We start from the raw sequence: 13,343 nt of genomic DNA, 5'->3' as shown, positions 1-13,343 counted from the left end.
CGTGACCCCATGGACCAGAGCACGCCAGGCATTCCTGCCTTCCACTGCCTCCCGCAGTTTGGTCAAACTCATGTTGGTAGCTTCGAGCACACTGTCCAACCGCCTCATCCTCTGTCGTCCCCTTCTCCTTGTGCCCTCCATCTTTCCCAACATCAGGGTCTTTTCCAGGGAGTCTTCTCTTCTCATGAGGTGGCCAAAGTATTGGAGCCTCAGCTTCAGGATTTGTCCTTCCAGTGAGCACTCAGGGCTGATTTCCTTCCGAATGGAGAGGTTTGATCTTCTTGCAGTCCATGGGACTCTCAAGAGTCTCCTCCAGCACCATAATTCAAAAACATCAATTCTTCGGTGATCAGCCTTCTTTATGGTCCAGCTCTCACTTCCATACATCACTACTGGGAAAACCATAGCTTTAACTATACGGACCTTTGTTGGCAGACAGAGGAACATGGGAGGCTGCTTTATATCAACATCTACATGTTGAGCTACATCTTATGCAGCCTTGTGTTTAACTCAGCATTGTTTTTGCTGACTTTGCATCAGGGTTTCAGGCAGAAAACCTTCCCAGCCCCAGCTGGGGACCAAACTGATAGATGACATATTTCGGTTACAAATCCCAATGGATCCGTTTCCCCCAATTTAATGAATTATGTAAAGGGAAGTACTGCAACTTCATATTGGACCCAAATGTTATATATTCCAAAAGCATCCAGAATTTTATATTGGGGGTGGGGGTTGGGGGGAATCACTGCATACCGAAACATTTTGTTGCAGGATTCCTTTGTGCTCAACAAAATGCAACTTTCCCTGCATGCGTTATGTACCAATATGGTTAAACTATTAGCAAAGAAGACGGAGATTATTGTTTGGATTTCCTGTAGTACTGTAGTTTGCAGATGGGAACTGATAGTAATAGTACTCATATAAAAGGAAATTACAGCAGTTTTCTAAGAAGTTTTGCTGGAGCTGCCAAGCTGATATCATATATAAACAAATCACACTACAACAAGAGCAAGCAGTTCCTTGAATCCAGCTGGTTCGGTTAATTTCTTAAGGGAAAATAAAATCTGAGACAGATCACAGCTGCTTAAATGCATAGAACATTTTAGCCAATGAGGTGAACTTTTTACATCACAGTGAATCACATTTCCTAATCCTAATCACAGTGTGGGGTCTCTTGACCCATGTCGATCCAGGCAGCGGGGCTCTTAATTTATTTAAGTGAATCAAACCCTGTTAGTTCTATGAGTTGGTGTTTTTAACTACTTTTTTTTTGTATGTAAGGGAATTTTACATCTTGTCCTCAGCTGGCCCAGCTGCATGTGAAATTCAGCCAACAATATGACTAAGAGCACCAAATTAAAGTCAGCAAACCAGATGCAATTTTTCAATTGGTTGATTGTAAGGACAGATGTTCCACAGCAGGCACTGCATGCATTTTTTTTTACTTTAGGGTTCAATATTCAGATGATGGCTTTGCAGTTGTGAATACCTGAATAAAGCAATTACTTCACCAAGGCCAAAAAAAAAAGCATGTGATTTAATATTGTGTGCAAATTTCAGCATCTACCTTCTTCTTTTAAAAAAGTTTTAAACTCTGTTGTCTGTTAGAATAGGCTTTAACTGATGTTGGAGATATCTAGTGAAAGCTCAGTAGGGCTTTTTGTATTCTGAAATCAGTATTTCAGAAGTCACTATTTCAGAATAGCTTCTTACAGCTTCTCAAGTGTAATGAAAACAGAATAAATGACTGAAAATAGGCAGGCAGATGTAAATTTGCATGCTACATACAAATTGCAGAATTTTTGCTTTACGTAGTGAGGAATGTGCTATGTGTAATAATAATAATAATAATATATTTATACCCCGCTCATCTCTCAGTGTGTGTGTGCCCTGCTTTGCACACAGCACTAATCCAAACCATGGTTTAGCACAGACAAACCATAAGCTGTAACCAGCGACTAACTTACAGTTTATAGTTTGTCAAGGACAGCTAAACCATGAGTGCAAAACCACCGGGGAGGAAGGAAGTGGCCATTGTCTCCTCTCAGGAGTCTACACATTTGCTCATTTATGCTAAGCCATGGTTTGGTTTAGTGTTATGTGTGAAGAAGGGAAGTGTGGTGTGTACATGCAGCAGATACATCACCCCAGCTAAGAATGCTGGTTTCGAAAGTAATAGGACATATGCAATGCCTCTTACCTTGGTTCAGCTTGGCATGGTAATGCCTTGCATATTTTTTTTAGCTGTCTTCTTGAACCATGTCTGTAGGTCCTTTATCTTTTGAGGATTTGCTGTTTGTGTTCCACACATACTCTAAAACATTACCCCTGGTGTAAGATCTAAGTTGCATTGTGGACTCAGGATCCTCTTAAGCAGGCTTCCTCAAACATTGCCCTCCAGATGTTTTGAGACTACAATTCCCATCATCCCTGACCACTGGTCCTGCTAGCTAGGGATCATGGGAGTTGTAGGCCAAAAGCAACTAGAGGGCCGAGTTTGAGGAAGCCTGCTCTTAAGGTTGTTTTGTATCTTCTTTTTCTGCTTGTATCTTATAGTCCTGTCTTAAAGCAAAACCAACAAGCTTCCTGTGCAGACCTACCATTGGATCTGAATAAGTTCAGACAATAAGTTATGCACATTCCTGGGTACCAGAAGCAAGAGTTTTCCTGTGGCTGCAAGGAGGTCTTGTGGGAACTGGCAATTATCAAACTCCCCGGCGCAGGCAGTTTGGAGTTGCTGGCTGAATTGCAACTGAATAAGAGATTTAAGGACATGCTATCGTAGGTTTTTCCTCATAGGAGAAAGTGAAATCAATACAGCTGTTGCCTTAAAACCCAGATCAGCTCTGTCCTGAAACCAATTGCAAGAAAATACTAGATTATCCCCACATGGCATGGAGATATCCCACTGAATCTTGGTGTATGGTAAAGCAATCATTGAGTCAGTTTCTCTCTAAATGCCTTCTGTTTGTCTCTTTGTGGCTAGACAGATGACTAACATTCTCACATTTTGCCTTGTGCTAAACTCCCCAAGTTTCAGCTGTAGTTGCAGAAAAATAAAAGTAGCTTAATACCCACACCTATATCTTTTTGCTTTTGCATGCAGAAATATGAGTTGATGTGCAACAAGCCATTCTTTTCCTGAAGTTGCAGCACACTAATAAGACCTTTTGGTTGTTGTTCAACATACTAAAATGTTATGAAATCAACATAGCTGCAGCTTTAGAACATTTAAAGTATCTTGAACTTTGGGATCTTAACAATATTTAAATAATGACTTTGCTCGTGATCAATAAACTGGTCTCCAGACATCCAAAGCCCAGAGCTAATCTTGACATATGAAGCTGTCATGTACCATTTTGAACCATCTAACCCAGTATTATTTCCAGAAAACATCCCCAATAGCTTCAGGAGAGAAGCTTTAAATTGATGCCAATCAAAGCCCCCCCCCCCCGTGTCAATAGCAGCTTGCAGTGGGGAGCAATTTCCTTAGGATCACACTGGGAGTGGCGGGGGGAGAGATAGTTAAAACCCCACTTCCCTATGGTTTTGATTGCTTCCCTGCATGGCTGTTAGTTGTGGGGGTGGGGACTCTAGACATGTTAAGGTTGGTTTTCCCCAAACTTGAGTCTGCAGCTGTTTTTGGACTACAGTTCCCATCATCCCTGACCACTGGTCCTGCTAGCTAGGGATGATGGGAATTGTAGTCCCAAAACAACTGGAGACACACATTTGGGAAACTCTGTGTTAATGCATTCATGCATTTAATATCACATCTAGTTTGGCCTTTAGTGAGCCAAAACAGAGTCTCCTATTTGGGCTAGTGATACAATGAATAGAAACAACTGACACGGGCTTCTCCCTTTACCTGCAGGAATGCTCCCCCTATGCTGCTCACCTGTATGATGCTGAGGACCCTTCCACCCCAGAGAGAACTGTGCCAGGACTATGCAAAGATTACTGCGTACAAGTGTGGCAAACCTGCAGGGCCATGTTCCGTTACCTTACCCCAGATGAAGAGTTACTGTCTCTGGAAGACAACATGGCAAAGTTCTGTCGTTATTTGTCCCTCGACGACACCGACTACTGCTTCCCCCACCTCCTGGTCAACAACAATCTCAATCAAAACCTTGGGGTAGTGGTTGCTGATTCAGAAGGATGTCTACAGCTGTGCCTAGCTGAGGTTGCCAACGGGCTTAGGAATCCAGTGGCCATGGTGCATGCAAACGACGGAACGCACAGGTTCTTCATTGCTGAGCAAGTTGGCTTAGTCTGGACCTACCTCCCAGATCGGTCACGGCTTGAAAAACCATTTCTGAACATCAGTGAAGCTGTACTGACCTCACCTTGGGAAGGAGATGAGAGAGGTTTTCTAGGTATAGTCTTCCATCCTAAATTCAAATTTAATGGTAAAGTGTATGTCTACTATTCAGTTGAAGTGCAGTATGAAGAGAGAATCCGAATCAGTGAGTTCAGAATTTCTCCTGATGACATGAACTCTGTGGACCATGGTTCTGAAAGGTATTGTATGCACCTTTATCTGTCACATTTATTTAAGATGCTGGAGGGCAAACATGCACATCTAAGGATTGTTTTCGCTGTGTATACATTAGCGGCTTAAAACACAGCAAGTGCTATCCCACCCCATCCCTGCGTGCTGTGTTTCAAGTCACATGTACATGTTGCTGTACATGCTAGGGAGGAAACAGGGATGTATTCACTCAATGTACAGTACAGTGGTACCTCGGTTTAAGAACAGTCCGGTTTAAGAACAATTTGGTTTACAAACTCCGCAAAACCGGTAATAGTCTCCCGGTTTGAGAACTTTACCTTGGTCTAAGAACGGAATCTGAACGGTGGAAGGTCACCGGCGGTGGGAGGCCACATTAGGGAAAGCGTGCCTTGGTTTAAGAATGGTTTCGGTTTAAGAATGGACTTCCGGAACAGATTAAGTTCGTAAACCGAGGTACCACCTAACATGTTTGGTTTCCCCAGGCCTGCAACCCCCCATAACTCCTATTCATGAAGCTGTCATCTGGGCATGAGCGATGGCTGTTTCAAATGTACACATCTCAGATTAACCGCAGTTTCCGTTTTCAAATCAGATGGAAACTGGTTACAGGGAAAATGCATTTACAAAGCAGTCGTTTTCAAGAAAATGCAGGCTAGATACGGATTGTAGGTAATTTCAAGTGAACATGGCTTTGAATGCCAGTCATGGGAGCGCATTGGAGTCGGAGCAAATGGCAATGTGTACACAGTCTAATAGCAACACATTCTGTTACCTGCATCTTAGCATGCTTCCATTGCAAACAGAAAGCTGAAGTCTGATGCATGGGTAGACCAAGCCACTCAGAGTAGGGAAGTGCGAAAAAGTGTCATATAGACAAAATGCAGCTTGTGTCTTTGATGCTTTCTGGCTGCTTCTGGAATACACTGCTCCCCCAGTCTGAGGAAGCCCACAAACTTAAAAAGGTAAAATGGTTTTTCTGAAGATCCCTTCATTGGCCATCGCCACAACTGAAGATGGGCATTGGCTAAGATTGACATGAGTCAGAGGGCCAAGAAAATGTAGTGGCTAACTAGATTCTACTCTACTAAACTCCATACTAGAGTCTGCAAATGAGTGTTCCCTCCTGGGGATTTTCTTTTTCTGCAGCATGTGGTTCAGCTGGCTTGGTTTCAGACATCTGGGCGTGTTTACTAAACTGTTCTGTGTCTACAGACACCTATGGCTCCAGTTTGCTTTTGCTTTTGGCATGCAAAAGACTGTTTAGCTGCAGAAGAATTAGTACAGAGCGGCTCAGTGGCTTTGTCCTAGATCAGAGATAGGGAACCTGTGACCCTCCAGCTGTTCGACTCCTCTATCAGCCCCAGAAAGCATGGCCTGTGGTCAAGGGTGATGGGAACTGTAGTCCATCATCTGGAGGGCAACAGGCCACCCATCCCTGGTCAAGATGACTTTCATTCCCTTTATAGCCTTAAGATTGCATGAACAGAAACAAATCATGCTTTAAGTGTTCTCAAGGGGCCGAAAAGTTTTGCAGAGCTGTTCATAGGAAATAATATTTAGAATTCAGATAAATCCCCTTCAGTTTTAGCCTCCAGCTGAAAGATGTTCTTGTTGTGTTGCACATTGGCATGTATATATCCCTGTGCTTCTCGGTTCCCTTCTTCACTCCGCATTTGCACTGAAGTTTGCTGCAATTCCCACTTAGTTTGTGAAGAGCAAAGTTGCTGCTCAAAAAGCAGGGGTGATAGCATTGTGATGTATGCGTGAGAACTCAAGTATGTTTTATTCCCTCCCATGACTTTGCTGCCAGGACTCGAGCCCACTGTGGTGATTGACTCCAGTGACCTGACGGGCGTTGGGTCTGTTCTGTCTGTGCTTCATGACCCTGCCTACCTAATGGAAGGGACTGCAAGGGAAGCCATCCACACCACCCAAGGGCACCTCATAGAATCATAGAATCATAGAGTTGGAAGAGACCACAAGGGCCATCGAGTCCAACCCCCTGCCAAGCAGGAAACACCATCAGAGCACTCCTGACATATGGTTGTCAAGCCTCTGCTTAAAGACCTCCAAAGAAGGAGACTCCACCACACTCCTTGGCAGCAAATTCCACTGTCAAACAGCTCTTACTGTCAGGAAGTTCTTCCTAATGTTTAGGTGGAAACTTCTTTCTTGTAGTTTGGATCCATTGCTCCGTGTCCACTTCTCTGGAGCAGCAGAAAACAACCTTTCTCCCTCCTCTATGTGACATCCTTTTATATATTTGAACATGGCTATCATTTCACCCCTTAACCTCCTCTTCTCCAGGCTAAACATGCCCAGCTCCCTTAGCCGTTCCTCATAAGGCATCGTTTCCAGGCCTTTGACCATTTTGGTTGCCCTCCTCTGGACACGTTCCAGTTTGTCAGTGTCCTTCTTGAACTGTGGTGCCCAGAACTGGACACAGTACTCCAGGTGAGGTCTGACCAGAGCAGAATACAGTGGCACTATTACTTCCCTTGATCTAGATGCTATACTCCTATTGATGCAGCCCAGAATTGATTGGCTTTTTTAGGTGCCGCGTCACACTGTTGGCTCATGTCAAGTTTGTGGTCAACCAAGACTCCTAGATCCTTTTCACATGTAGTGCTCTCAAGCCAGGTGTCACCCATTTTGTATTTATGCCTCTCATTTTTTTTTGCACCAGTAGGACAGGACAGTTGACAATCTCTACTCTCCTAAAATCTTCCTGGTCTGGTTTGCTCACCAATATGAGATTCTCTTGTGCGTTTAGGGCTACCTTTGTCAGAAGAAAATAGGGAGGCAAGCCCCCTCCTCCCGCTAGGGCTGCATGGTGAATATATTGGCTTGGGTGCTAAGATAAGTTAATAAAGTTCATGCAAGGAAATATTCCCACAACGTATTTCCCCCTGTAACCACCTGAGCCCTGCAAAAGCCTCTTGGTTTGTAGGGTGGGAGGCAGGGTTTTTATTCAGCCAGAACTAAGAAGTTCCGGCACTTCTTAGGTGGACGCCATTGCCATTCTAAGAGAACGAGGGAGGTGTTCATGGTGAGTTCCGGGACCTCTTTTTCTGGAAAAAAATAGCACTGGTGGGGAGGTGTCTACCTGAGGGAGGTAAAGGTAAAAGGTGGCGCTGTGGTCTAAACCACTGAGCCTCTTGGGCTTGCTGATCAGAAGGTTGGCAGTTCGATTCCCCGCGACGGGGTGAGCTCCTGTTGCTCTGTCCCAGCTCCTGCCAGCCTAGCAATTCGAAAGCACACCACTGCAAGTAGATAAACAGGTACTGCTGCAGCAGGAAGGTAAATGGTGCTTCCGTGTGCTCTGGTTTCCGTCACGGTGTCCCATTGCACCAGAAGCGGTTTAGTCATGCTGGCCGCATGACCTGGAAAGCTGTCTGCGGACAAACACCGGCTCCCTCAGCCTGAAAGCAAGATGAGCACCGCAACCCCATAGTTGCCTTTGACTGGACTTAACCGTCCAGGGATCCTTTACCTTTATCTTTTTTACCTGAGGGAGGTACGGAAGGGTTGCCCGTCAAGGTTGGAATTGCACAAAATCTGGTGATTTCTGTAGTGGCAGAAAGGACATTTTCCTTTCTAGTGGGTAGGGCAGTGGGACTTAAGAGCCTTATGCTCTTAAGGCCAAACACTAGGACCCTCAACAGAAAACAGGAGAAGTTGGACAATAGGGTCAGTTGGCCTGAAGCCGAGGTGTGGCATAGCTAGGTGAGTAGCAACAGACCAGGTTTCCTTACGCTGAACAGGAAACAGCGATTCAAATGGCAGAGCTAGTTTTGCAAAGCAGGTTGATGCAACTAGATGTGCAACTGTGGCCATTTATTAGCATGTCTTTGGAAAGCAAGTAGGAAAAGATAACGTCAGGTGGCCTTCATTTTGTTTTTCATTGAACTGTCTGGGCTCTTGGAACACAGGAGAACAGTTCCAGCTGGACTGCCTTTTGTTTGGTTGTACTTTGGGCGTCTCCAGACACTTAGCTCGACGTGAGGTCATCATGACAAAACAGCAGTGAGGAAGGGTGGAAAGCAACACCAGCCCACTTTAATCACTGCAGGTAGAAGTGGGTCTTTAAGTGGATTTGTGCCTTGGCCAGCAAATATTTGTGTGTGTGTGTGTGTGTGTGTGTGTGTGTGCATGCCTGTGGGCGGGCGGACAGAATGAGAGGGGACATGATAACAAACTATTAAGATGGCACATGGAATGGAGAAACTGGAGAGAGATAAGAACTCAGGGCCATCCAGTGAGGCTGACTGTTGGGAAGATTCAGAACAGAGAAAGGAAGCACTTCTTCAATTAGTGCATAGTTAAATTATGATTCTATGGATGGCTTTAAAAGAGGATTCGACAGTTTTCATGGAGGAGAAGGCTATCAGTAGCTACTACCCATGAGGACTGTGTTCATCCTTCACTATCAGAGGCAGTTCGTCTCTTTTGAGTACTGGCTTTTGGGTACCATAAACAAGGAGAGTATTGCTTAGGTCCTGATTGTGGGCTTCCAAGAATGCATCTGGTCAGCCACAGTTGAGAACAGGATATTGGACTAGATGGGCTTTTGGCCTGATCCAGCAAGATTCTTCTTATGCCCTTAAAGACCACAATGGGTGCTCTCACTCTCAATGTTAGCAGAAGTATTGTGTCCAGATCAAGGGAGGTAATAGTGCTGCTCTATTCTGCCTTGGTCAGACCACACCTGGAGTACTTTGTTTTAAGAAGGATATGAACAAGCTGGAATGTGTTCAGAGGAATGTGTTCAGAGGGTCTGGAAACCAGGCCTTATGAGGAACTGTTGAAGGAACTGGGTATGTTTAGCCTGGAAAAGAGGAGACTGAGAGGAGATATGATAGCTATTTTAAATATCACAAGGGCTGTCACAGGGAGAGGGAACAAGCTTGTTTTCTCCTGCTCTGAAGGGTAGGACACAAACCAGTGGGCTTCAAATTACAAGAAAGGAGATTCCAACTAAACATACAGAAGACCTTTCTGACAGTAAAAGCATTTCAGCAGTCGAACAGACTCACTCAGGAGGTTGTGGACTCTCCTTCCTTGGAGGTTTTTAAGCAGAAGTTGGATGACCATCTGTCATGGATGCTTTAGTTGAGATTCCTGTATTGCAGGGGGTTGGACAAGATGACCCTTGGAGGTCTCTTACAACTCTACAATTCTATGACTCTAAGACCTGTTTCTAGTGCTAATTGAATGTGGTTATCTACCCCTTTTATGTATGTCCTCCAGATAGGAACTACAGGCTTATCCTGCAAGCATGGCTCACTGTGTGTTTTGCCTTTACTTTAAAATTCAGACAGCATTTCCTTCGGATTCCCTACTAAGCATTTATTCACCTTGCTCCATTATATATATAAAACCACTTCGGAGATTTGTGAGGCATATTGTATACAGTGTTGTATTCTTGCTAAGGCATCTCTGTGGTGTGTGTGTGTGTGTGTGTGTGTGTGTGTGTGTGTGTGCTGGTTCAACTCAAGAGCTGAAACGCTTTGAAGATGAACAAGGTCTGGGGGAAGGGTGGGAACGAAAGGATCTTGGCTTTATCTTCATAAATTCAAGTGTTAACACTTTGCCTCATGCAGTTTTGCTTTTGTGGTTTGTGGAATGCAGTTTCCATACTTTTACGTTCTGCCTTAAAAAAAAAAGTAAACCTTTTTCATGGAACACAAATTGATTCATGAACTTAAGATGGGGAAAGTGGGAAACAGAAAGCAACCAAAATGGACAGATTCACCCATCCTTAACATATTAAATGAATCCATGCCTATCTAACCAACAGTTATAATGCCTTACAAATGCTATACTCTAGTTTGAACAAAGTAAAAAAGAAAAAAAGCCACCTTCTTTTGATAGGATCTGTAAGGAATTGCGACGTTGTCAAGGATGGTCAGGCTGTGGTCCTTCAGGTGCTCATGGACTCCAGCTCCAATCAGCTCCAGCCATCATGGTTGGTGGTCAAGGGTGATGTGAGTCGCTGTCCAACAGCAGCTGGAGAGTCAAGGTTTCCCAGTCCTGCTTTGTGTCTTCAGTCAAAGCAAAACCAAACACCTTTGCACTTTTTATTGACAAGTTCAAAAGATGAGTTGGACGGCACATATATGCATTCAGTTCATTAACATTTTATTCAGAGTTTCACACAGCCATGTGCCTATTTATTGATACATATTCATAGATATGTGGGACGCGGGTGGCGCTGTGGGTTAAACCACAGAGCCTAGGACTTGCCGATCAGAAGGTCGGCGGTTCGAATCCCCGTGACGGGGTGAGCTCCCGTTGCTCAGTCCCTGCTCCTGCCAACCTAGCAGCTCGAAAGCACATCAAAGTGCAAGTAGATAAATAGGTATCACTCCGGTGGGAAGGTAAACGGCGTTTCTGTGTGCTGCTCTGGTTCGCCAGAAGCGGCTTAGTCATGCTGGCCACATGACCCGGAAGCTGTACGCCGGCTCCCAAGGCCAATAAAGCAAGATGAGCGCCACAACTCCAGAGTCGGCCATGACTGGACCTAATGGTCAGGGGTCCCTTTACCTTTATCTTATTCATAGATATGCAAAAAATACACACCCATTACAAAGTATCTTTTTATAATATGCTAAGATAAAACAGCTACTTAGTCTTGAAAAGAACAAAGTCGGAAAGAAGAAAAGACAAGAAAAAGAGAGACTCAAAGAAAGAGAAAGGGGAAAGAAGTGGGGGGGGGGACTACAGAAAGATAGAAAAGAGTAAAATGACTTTTGGCTTGCTGTCCTGCAACTACATATAATACTCATTCCTTAAAATCCAGGCATTATATCTTCTATAAACCAGTATTTTTTTCCAGTCGTCAAATCCCGATATTACAAGTCCATTTTCTGTTTCACACACACACAAAAAGTCCATAGCAAGTTTCCAATCCTTAACAAATGTCAACAGACTTTGCTTTGTTGTAGTGTTCGTCTGTATTGCTAATGTTTTGCTGCTATGATTATTTCTCTCTCTTTTCTCTGCAGGGTAATTCTCGAGATAGATGAACCTGCTTCCAATCATAATGGAGGCGAGTTGTTGTTTGGAGATGATGGTTATCTTTATATCTTCACTGGAGATGGGGGAATGGCCGGTGATCCTTTTGGATTGTTTGGAAATGCTCAAAACAAGTAGGAGTCGGACAGACATGATATTATTTGGGAATGGGGCAGGCAGGCTGCACTCTGTTGATTTTATGTAGAAGTCAAAATAGGTTCAGCAGTAGTACATACCCTTATTGCTTTTCTTGACCTCAGGTTGGGCTACTCAGTGCCATAATGCAACCTTCCCCAACCTGATGCCCTCTGGATGGTCAGGACTACAACTCCTATCATCCCATTGGCTATGCAGACTGGGACTGATGGGAGTTGTAGTCCAGAACATCCAGAGGGCATCAGCTTGGAGAAGGCTAGCATGATGGCATGCCCTTATGTAGCAGATTTTGTGTATTTTGTGATCTGGCAAATTTCTGCCTAATTTGCCAACTTTTGTACAATTAGTGCAAAAAAAAGGTACCTTTGGTTCCAAATGCAAAAGCACTAGCTCTTTACCAGTATTTGTCACCAGCAACCTAATGTTGTACAGAGCATATTGTCCACCATAAGTTTCTGAGCTGTGAATATGGCACATTAAATATGACTGATTCAGACACAAGTCTATTCCACACCTATAAGGAATCAGTATTTCAGTGTGGCAGCACCTGCATTCCAGAACTCCCATTGACATTGGGCAGACGTTTGTTTTGTTTATTGGCTTGTATATGAAAAGCCTTAATAAAATACATTGGTGCGGGGAAGATGTTAGGCTGGCATATTCACTGTATTGTATTTGTCACCTGCTAAAAACTTGTTTGTGTATGCATTTAACTGCTGGTTTTATTTACATTTTGAACTTTTCTTGAATATCAACTTGTTTTTAACCTCTGTCTTTTATCGGTAATTTTAATGTATATTTTATGCAAGCCACTTAGAGGGTTTTTTACAATTAAGTGGTATGGAAGGTCTGTTGAACTTCTGTTGAAGTTAGGGACGCAGGTGGCGCTGTGTTCCAAAACACAGAGCCTAGGACTTGCCGATCAGAAGGTCGGCGGTTCGAATCCCTGCGACGGGGTGAACTCCCGTTGCTCTTTCCCAGCTCCTGCCAACCTAGCAGTTCGAAAGCACATCAAAGTGCAAGTAGATAAATAGGTACTGCTCCGGCAGGAAGGTAAACGGCATTTCCGTGCGCTGCTCTGGTTTGCCAGAAGCGGCTTAGTCATGCTGGCCACATGACCTGGAAGCTGTACGCCGGCTCCCTCGGCCAATAAAGCGAGATGAGCACCACAACCCCAGAGTCGTTCGCGACTGGCCTTAACTGTCAGAGGTCCCTTTACCTTTAGTGCCCAGGGATTTTAACATTCAAAGTCCAGCTGAATTTTATATATATATAGATTTTATTTTAGAAAGTTTTTGCTTACAGATTGCATTCATTCCAAAACACAAAACAATATTTTTAAGAGGTTCCCAACTACTTTCCCCCACCCCCTCCCCTTTTCCCAATCATTATCTATTTTCTTTTCTGCATTTTTGTACCTTTATCTGATTTATTCACCTCCCGTATTAAAATCTCTCCCTGATACATCACAAGTGTTACTCTAAGCCTGCTAACGTTTTTAAATCTTTACTGTCCTCCTTCAGATAGTCTACAAAAAGAGCCCATTCTTTTTTTAATTTATTATCCTCTTGGTGTCTGATCTTCCCAGTCATTCTCGCCATTTGGGCATAGTCCATTAATTTCCTTATCCATCCTTCTTTCGATGGGGTTCCTCCTT

The 13,343-nt window shown here is 43.9% G+C and overlaps 1 protein-coding gene across 1 annotated transcript in view; it reads left to right on the top strand.

Annotated features, from left to right (window-relative positions):
* Positions 1 to 13,343, top strand: part of HHIPL1 (HHIP like 1) — a 34,380-nt gene that overhangs the window by 6,060 nt on the left and 14,977 nt on the right. The window contains exons 2-3 of the mRNA XM_053375336.1: positions 3,875 to 4,521; positions 11,521 to 11,664. Coding sequence (XP_053231311.1) covers positions 3,875 to 4,521; positions 11,521 to 11,664 — 791 coding nt within the window. The remainder of the gene's footprint in view (positions 1 to 3,874; positions 4,522 to 11,520; positions 11,665 to 13,343) is intronic.

Source organism: Podarcis raffonei, chromosome 1 (genome assembly GCF_027172205.1).
Source record: "Podarcis raffonei isolate rPodRaf1 chromosome 1, rPodRaf1.pri, whole genome shotgun sequence".
Taxonomy (NCBI): Eukaryota; Metazoa; Chordata; class Lepidosauria; order Squamata; family Lacertidae; genus Podarcis; species Podarcis raffonei.
The sequence above is the reverse complement of the archived record's forward strand: the minus strand, read 5'-3'. Positions and strand labels throughout refer to the sequence as shown.